This window comes from Podarcis bocagei (genome assembly GCF_964188305.1).
Source record: "Podarcis bocagei genome assembly, chromosome: 18".
Classification (NCBI taxonomy): Eukaryota; Metazoa; Chordata; class Lepidosauria; order Squamata; family Lacertidae; genus Podarcis; species Podarcis bocagei.
This window is the reverse complement of record NC_138144.1, coordinates 11,616,805-11,625,580: the sequence shown is the minus strand read 5'-3', so window position 1 is coordinate 11,625,580 and position 8,776 is coordinate 11,616,805. Positions and strand designations below refer to the sequence as shown.

The window sequence follows — 8,776 nt, the reverse complement described above, 5'->3', positions numbered from 1 at the left end:
TTTCCCTGTATCTCTGCTTTTTTTGGACAATGAGCCATCTCTCTCTCTCTCTCTCTCTCTCTCTCTCGCTCCAATCCATTTCTCACTCTTCTATATCTATCTATCTATCTATCTATCTATCTATCTATCTATCTATCATCTATCTATCTATCTATCTATCTATCTATCTATCTATATCTATCATCTATCTATCTAATCTATCTATCTGTATCTATCTATCATCTATCTATTTTCTGTTCTATCTGTCTTTCTACTTATCTATCTGTTCATCTCTCTCTCTCACCTGTCTATCCATCTACCTATCTCTAAATCCTAGCAAGGTTGTAAAAACTACAAGGCTGAGAACCCTGGAGCAAAATGTCCCCTGTCTAACCAGAGGCAGAGGCAGGCTGTGTGTGTGTGTGTGTGTGTGTGTGTGTGTGTGTGTGTGTGGGTCCCCTCCAAAAGATGAGGCTGGAAGATCTCTCAGCTCTGACTCCCCCCTCTCCCCTCTGTCAGTGCAGTCACACACACACACACACACACACACACACACATCTTTCCCATCTGATGGTCAATATCAGCCCCCCCAGCTGCCCCAAGGGAGTGGGGGGAGTGAAATCGAAACTACAAAATGCCCATTAAGTACTGTATGGTTAAAGGCAAAGTGGGGAGGGGAAGAGGAGAGCCGTTCTCTGGGGGTTTAGTGTTAAGGGGAAAGTGGGGGGGGGGGGAGGTTGTTGAATGGGCCTCGCAGTCCGATCAATACCAGCTCCCCTCCCCCTCCTCTTTCCCAATCAATTTCGCCCACCATCCTTAAGAGGAACAGGCGGGTGACATTCAAGAGCCAGAAATGGTTGGGTCAGATTACTGGGAAATATGATGTTTCTCCTTTGTTATTTAAAGGGATAGTGGGGGCGGGTTGTAAGAATGGATTGAGGCATCATAGCTATGTGTGTGTCGCACACACAGTTGTGATGCCTTAATCTAGTCTCTCTCCCCATCTCTTCTAGGATGAAGGCTCCCTTTCTTTCTTTTGGAAATTTCATATACAAGCCCAGATTCATTCACTCCAAAACAGAGGTGGATCTTCTCTGTCAACAACAACTTCTTCTAATATTTTGGGGGTTGTTGTGTGCACAAAAAGAACTCCAGTACATCAAAAGAATTTCTTATTTTACTTATTTTAAACAGAACCACATAAACCCAGCTACTTAATGAAGGAGTGTGCGGTCTTCCTTACCCTTCAAAAATCTGCTTAATCTCCATTGGTCCCCCCCCCCTTCCATCATTTTCACCAGTTTCAAACCCACCCACCCCCCAATTTGGAAATGGCTGCTCCATAAACTGATGCTTCTTGGTGGGAGAGAGGCAGGTCTCTTTCTCCCCCCCCCTGCAAAATTAATTGTAGGGCAGAGAAGGGGCTGAAACATTTTCCCCTTCAGTCTCCTCACCTTGTAGAATAAAAAGGGGGAAAGTTTTATTCTGGTGAAATGGACTAGGGTAAGATGCCAAAATGTTAATTGCCCCTCTTCTGCCCCTTCTGAATAGGATCCTGCAGGTATATGGGAAGCTCCCTCTGCCCCTCTGGCCCCATCACAGACAGAAAGACACCGTCTCTCAGCAAACTCTTCCACGCACACATTTCTCACATTTCTCTCTCACACAGGAGGAGGGAGAAACACAAAGATTCTCTTTTCCCTTTTCCCTCCTTCTCTCTCTCTCTCTCACACACACACACACAGAGGCCTCGATCCCTCTCTCTGAAAAGGGACGCCAGTGAAATAGCCAGGCACATTTTACGCACAAGTTTTCATTGCCCCACTCACACGTTTTACCCTTTGTTCTCCTTGCGAGTTTGACCCCCCACCGACTTTTCTATTTTTTGCAAGCCATGTTGAGACTAAGAGCCGGAAGACAGAAATACAGGCCCCCCCCCAAAGCAAATGTTCATTACGTTTTTTTTTAAAAAAAGGTAATTTCCACCCACCCACCCTCGAAATAAAAAATAACTGCAAAGGAACCGGAGGGGGGGCGGCGGCTGGATGATGGCTTCTCCCCCCCCCCCCGCTAAACCCACCGAAGCTGAAGGACTCTTCAACCTTCACTCTCCTCCCCCCGCAACCCAGGCTTCAATGAAAATATGCAAGGGGGGCTAAGGAAAAATAAAACTCCTTTGAGTTAAGCGCTGCTATGTCGCGTCGTGCAAAAGATGCTCCTCTCCTCCGCTGCAGAGAGAGCAATCGCCCTCCCCAGTTTCCCCCTTTCTTTCCCCTTCTCCGCCTTCTCCCTTTCCAAATCGTTTTCTCAAAAAAAAAAAAAAACACACCAAAAAAATACCAGCAACCTGTTACCCCCCCCCCCTTTGAAGCTTGCAATTTCCCAAGAAAGAGAGAAAAATGGGAGGAAAGAGAAAAGATTCCTCCTTTTCTTCTTTTCCCTTCATTCCTTTTTCTCTGCTGCTTTGAGATCTGAGCTGCTGCTGTTTACATCCGGTAGCTTTGACTGGACTTGTGTGTCTGTTCGATTAATAATAATAACAACAACAACAGTACTTTTACACACAAACAAGCGGGAAATATCTATGAATCATCCCCAGATCTTTCATTTTTAGCGATATTTTCCAATATAAACGCAAAGCAGCAAGACCCAAAAAGTGAAAAAGAAGTTTTTGTGTGTGTTTTCTTCTTCTTCTTCTTCTTCATCATCATATCTACACACACACCTCATACACACACACACACACACAGCAGGAAGGTTTACTAAGAAAAAGGTAAATGCAGTCTGTGTCTTTGCGTGTTGTTATTTTAGGGTGGCTGGTTGAGGGTGATGCGGAGCATCTCTGCATAATCCGCAGCCGAGGACCCCCCCCCCTCACATCTGGATAATCCCCAGCGAAGTAAGGCTCCCCCCCTTTAAAAAAAGGCATCTCGAAATATTGCAACCCGGAGCAGCTGGCTCAGCCGAAAGTTTCTCGTTCTCCAGACCAGCTTTTGCAGCTCTCCCTCGGAGAAAGGGGTGGGGAGCGGGGAGCCTGCAAGGGGGCTTGGTTGGCTGAGGAGCATTTTTTAATTTCTTTTTCTTCCCCCCTCCTTCCTCCCCATCTTTTCTTCTTTCCTTCCAAAGAAAGATCCCTGCTCGCTCGCTCTCGCTTTGTGTGTTTTGTTTTGGGCTCTCTTTGCAACAGATCAATGGAAGCGCCACCAGCCACAGACTAGCAAAATTATGGGATGGCGTGTGCCTTCGCCTGCCTCTCCGCAGAGTGGTGGGACAATGTGGCTTTTGATTTGCAGGAGGGTCTGTCCGGTTAGGAGCTGATTGGATCCGTCTTCATTTTCTCCCTCTGTGTTATCTTCGCCCCCAAAGAATATTGCTAGCAGGGGACATAAATCAGGAAAGGAAGGTTTTTGTTTGCATTTTTTTTGGGGGTGTGTGTGTGTGTAAAACTAGGAGAGCCGGTACGGACAAAGAAGGGGAAAGAAGACGGTCGTTTTGATCTCCTCTACAAATTTATTTTTAAAATAATAAGAATAACTCCTCAACTTTGTGTGAATGGACTTGAAGGAGGTGCCTGGACCGCAGGAATAGGACTGTCTGGTCCTGGAAGGGGTTTTGGATGAGTTCTTAAATGGTGCGGCGTTTGTTTTCATTTTCGAATTATAAATATGTTTTCACCCCAGAAAATCACCTTTGGCTGAATTTCCCCTCGGATCAAAAGAAACTGGTAAATGTCTTATTTCTCTCTCTTTTCCCCCATTCATTCTGAACAAAGTAAATACTTAAAAATTAAGGCTACAATCCTACAGATCCTTACTTGGGAGTAACCCCATTGAAATCAGTGGGACTTGATTCTGAGTAGGTCAGAACGACCTTAGTATCCTAGACTCTTAGGATGCTAAACCCATTTTAGGGCTTTTTTTTTAAAAAGGAATTTTGATTAAGGCTACAGTTTACTTGGGAGTAAAAGCCCTGAGTTCAACTGGGCTTACCTCCGAGTAGACGCGTCTAGAATTCTGCCTCGTAAATAAGGTCCTGCTCAGAGTCTCCCCATTGAAATTAAGGCACGTGCCTAATTTAGGCCAATTACTTTCAGTGGGTCTACTCTGAGTAAAATTTCCTTGGCTATAATCTTTGGGGGAGGGAGCTACCTTTTGACCCAAACGAGACTGTCTATGGAGGTGCTCTTCTTATTGGGGGGTTCCTCAATCTAACAGGTCTACTCTGAAGTAAGCCGCCCTCAGTTCTAGGACGCTTGCTGCCAGCCTGGTTCTCTTGCATGCTTACTCAGGAGTAAGCCCCAGTGAGCTCACTGGACTTTCTCTTCTGGTGTGTCCAGTAAGAACTGTGGTGTTTGGAAGGCTGGTTTGTGTGTTGTGGCTGGTCTGATATACAGTATTTTCAGTTAGAATTGAATGCATCTCAACGCTCCCCCCCTTCAAAGCCCCTTCCCCAAATATAAAACTCATTCTTTGGACATTTTTGAGGAGAGGGAAAAAAACTTTGGCTGAGACAGGCAGCATAGAGATGTAACTTTATATTTTGCAAAGCTTGAGAATGTGGGTCTCTGGGGAGGGGGGGGAGGGGGGGTGCCTAGTGATTAATTTCCCTACTAAATAACCATTTAGTGTGTCTCCTCTGCCTCCATTTGGGCACTGATACCTAAAAGCCCAGAGGTGAGATCCATCAGAATCATTTTCCTGTGCAAGAAACCTTGACTTGAAATGGATAGTGGATCGCAAAACTTCTAGTTCAGAGTGATTTGCTTGCATCAGGTTCTGTGTGTTTATTTTGGTGATCCTTACAACAACATACAGCAAGTCTGGTGTTCTTCATATTTCCAAGCTGGAGGTTGAGAGTTTGCTTAAGGCAGGCCAGACCTGGGCAGAGATGAAGTCTGGCACCTGGGCCACATTTTGGAGCACCCCCCCCCCCGGTTGTCCAGAGTGATTTATGTCAGTCATATCCCCACAACAACCCAGTGAGGTTGGTCATATTTAGGAGTGGGGGAGGTGGTGAGATAATGACCTGCCCAAATCTGCAATGAACACACAGTCTCCTGATTTGTAGGTCAGCCTCTTAAGCCACTAACCTCAGTTCTGCTCCAGATATCTTATTTCCCCCCAGGACAGGAGTAATTCCTCCCTGAGCTGATGGCATGTGGGTTGAGGTTGCTTTCAGCCCCCCCCCCCGCCCTCACAACCCCATCAGACACGCTCGGATTACAGAGAACACAGGATTACAGAAAGCCAGAATGTCTTTTTCAACTGGGCATATTTCAGATTGTAATAACACCAGAACCGCTGCTCCTTTTCTCTCCCATCTCTTAAAGGCAGGTGCAGACAAGGCGGACGACTCCTGATTTGGATTATGAATCACGTTGACCCATGAAGGATTAGCTGGGTGCCGTTTGAGACTCCTTTCTCCTTCCAGGCTTGGCGTCTTCTGCCAAGAGGGATCAGCGGCTTTGTCGTTGGGCAAGGGGGACAAATGGCCAAGTGGTTTAAGGATTACTTGAGTTTTGGGAGCAGGAGGTCTCCCCCACAGCCCCCCAAACCAGATTACACCGAAAGTGAGATCTTGAAAGCCTACCGAGCTCAGAAGAGCTTGGATTTTGAGGATCCCTACGAAGATGGCAACGGGAAACCGGATCCGGACTCAGAAGGGTCCCCAAACAAAGGGGGTGCTGCTGCCGCCGCCGCTGCTGCTGCAGGAATCAGTTTGGAAGGGAAGTATGGCTCCCCCAAGCACAGGCTCATCAAAGTGGAAGCTTCTGACCTGAACAGGAGCAAAGCCCTCTTGGCGGCTGAGGATGGGACGACCCAGCCAGATCAGGTACGTGAAATACAAGCAACCCCCCCAAGATCTGCGCCGTTTTGCAGCATGGTTCTTAAATGCAATCTTGCACATCCTAATTTTTGCAAGTCTCTCTCCCTTCCCTCCCCCACCCCGCAAAATACCAAGTTTCTAGTCCTCATAACTACGGAACTGATTTGGTGTAAGAAATGGTGTGTTTATGGGAATGCCAAAGGGTGGACTGAAATCTACAAAGTTAACTTTTCCAATTCAAAGGGTGGCTTTGAAGCATTCATTCAAACACAGACAAGTAATCTTACTTGGTTCCCAGGCATTTGATGATTGGCACTTAACTCTTTCATGTATTGAAGCATTTTTATACCGCCTTCCTTGCAGTTCCCCAAGGTGGTGGTCAATAAGAAAACCCCATAAAAAAACCCAATAAAAACCTGGGAACTGTAGTTTACCCCAAGCTACAATTCCCAGCACCTTTAACCAGTGTAAAAAAACTCAGATATATAAGCTAGGTTTCAGTAAGGAAATTGAACGTCTAGTTGCCATTTGGGGGCAAGACAACTCTAAAATCTTATTTTTCAAATGATGGACTGACTGTGATTGATTCTCAGTTAAACATCTGGCTAGTGCAGATGACAACCTTGAGCTAGGATAAGAGCTTTGAGAAGAAAACTCACTTTATCTAGTTCACATATCTATTGGCCTATTCCAACCTCTTTTTCTTAATGGTGACACGGACCATTCATAACGCAGGAATATGCTTCACACCTCTGAGCTGGGCGGGGGGGGGGGGGAGCGAAGACAAGTGACAATAATTCACTATAACTTTGTTCCCTGCTCCTGCTCAGGCTGCACAGAAAAAGCATTTTGGTTCCTGAAATTCATTCCGATTGTGCAAATAAAATATAATGGATAGAATTCTACAGGATGGGGTTCTAGTGTGTGAAAACAGTCCCGATCCAGGGATCCCCAGATGGGGGAGGGGGTCAGGCGCCATCTTCACTTGGTCAGAAGTGGTTGAAAACCAGGTGCAAAATGCACCTGGCGCCTGGCTAATTTCAAACACTGCTAAACTATAGTTTCCAGGATCCTTGGATTGTCTGTGTGCAAAGCATCAGTAAAAATCTACTGGACAATAAAATATGCAGTGGTGACCCAGGGCAAATTAATGATGGATCCTTGTATACATGTACAAGTCAACTTATTTTTTAAACAACAAAAAAGGTATTTTGGGAGATGTGAAAAAGTTACGTCTGTGAAATTTGATTTGCGGCAAGTTATTTAGACGTGCATGTCAACAACGCAGATGCTCCGGTCATCAAGAGCTGAGGCAGCCAATCTTAGGATGAGCAGTTATGCTGGTGACTTGTTTATGATTCTAGTCCTCAAGGAAAGCTTGAACTGAAAAGGTGGTGTAGCATCGCAGCTGCAAATCAGGAGGTGCTGGGTTCAAATCTTGCTTCTGCCAGGTGCTGTGCTGATCTGCGGTTTATAGCAAATGCAAATGTGAACCTTGAATAGACCACTTTCTGCCAGTCTAGAACCTTTTGCATGCAAAGTGTGCCACTGAGTGATGGCCCTTCCCCTGAAAGTAAGATCCTAGTCCTCATGGCTTTAGACCCAGGGTTGATTTAAACAGGAGCATAGGAAGCTGGTTTCTGCCATTGCTTCAAGCGTTCTCTGCAAGCTCTTGGCCTTCACAGGAAGCTACAATTCCTAGCATCCCTTTTGGCTTTGAAGCCATAAAAAGTTCTGTAGGTTTGCAGCTGATTCAAGGTTGAGGCATAAGTGTGTGATAAAAAATCCTGCCATTATCTAGAAATAGGTGGGCCATTTTCCTTTTTGGTTTTTACTTTTTGGAATAGGAAAGATATCTTTGCTCTGCTAATGATTCAGCAGGAGGGAATATGCCATTTCCTTGGGAGACCCTCCTAACTGTGGTTCAAGTGCAGCCAAAAACACTACTGCTGCCAGATGATGCCTCTTTCTTTGTCATTTGAATCCATGGGCTTGCATCCTCTCCCCCCCCCCCCGAAGAAAAATTGCTCCATCTTCTATGCCAGGGGTTGGCAATTTTTTTCAGCAGGGGGCCGGTCCACTGTCCCTCAAACCTTGTGGGGGGCCAGACTATATTTTTTTTTGGGGGGGAATGAACGAGGGACAGTGAGCGGCATGCGAAGGGGCTCCTGAGAGGGTCTGCTTTAAATTGTGGCGGCTCGAGAGGGGCGTTCAGCCAGCCATGGCTCCTGTGTCTTGCGAGCAGCAGGGATGGTGGCAGAGGAGGGATGATGAGTGGTTTGCAGAAGGGCTCTGGAGAGGGGCTGGCACCAACAAAGCCCAGCCCCGTTCCTCCTCTAGGCAGGGCAGGGAGAAGCCAGGAGGAGGGAGGGAAGAGGCGCCACCACGGGGTGGGTGGGTGGGTGGGGGAATGGCACAGCCCGACTGATCAGAATCAGATCCATGCCGATCCACGTGGTGATTCCCAGACCGTCTGCGGGCCAGATCCAGAAGGCAATTGGGCTAGATCTGGCCCCCGGGCCTTAATTTGCTGACCCATGTTCAGATACTTGAAGATGGTTCGCATGTCACCTCTCAGTTTTCTCTTCCCCGCGGCTAAACTTCTATCAAGCCCCCTCTTACTTGCCTTTTCTCATAAATAAATGAATGAATGGAGACTGAAAGGCCACAAATGGTCTCTTTCTGTTTCCCCCTTGTCGCATGCGGCTGATGAGAGAGTTCCCCCAGCAAGGCTATATGCCAGATTTTATCATATCAGTCATTCAGATCCATATATATTATTTATTTTGTTGTTTATTTGTCAGATTTGTGTCCCTCTCTCCTCCCTCCAAGGAGCTTAAGATGGTGGGAATGGCTCTCTTCCTATCTGCATAACAACCCTAGACTGGGAGACGGTGACTGTGGCCCAAAGTCGGCCATATGACCAAGTTAGGGGATTTGAGCCCAGGTCTCTCCCAGCCTGGCCAGCTCT

At 46.6% G+C, this 8,776-nt stretch overlaps 1 protein-coding gene across 2 annotated transcripts in view; it reads left to right on the top strand.

The window, feature by feature from the left end:
- Positions 1-3,010: 3,010 nt before the first annotated feature.
- Positions 3,011-8,776, top strand: part of SHD (Src homology 2 domain containing transforming protein D) — a 36,397-nt gene continuing 30,631 nt past the window's right edge. Inside the window, exons 1-2 of one of the 2 annotated variants that reach the window (XM_081177902.1) lie at positions 3,011-3,703; positions 5,309-5,811. In XM_081177902.1, the coding sequence (XP_081034028.1) occupies positions 5,467-5,811 (345 nt within the window). In that variant the 5' untranslated portion in view covers positions 3,011-3,703; positions 5,309-5,466. The remainder of the gene's footprint in view (positions 3,704-5,308; positions 5,812-8,776) is intronic. The other variant, XM_081177903.1, reaches the window with a different exon arrangement.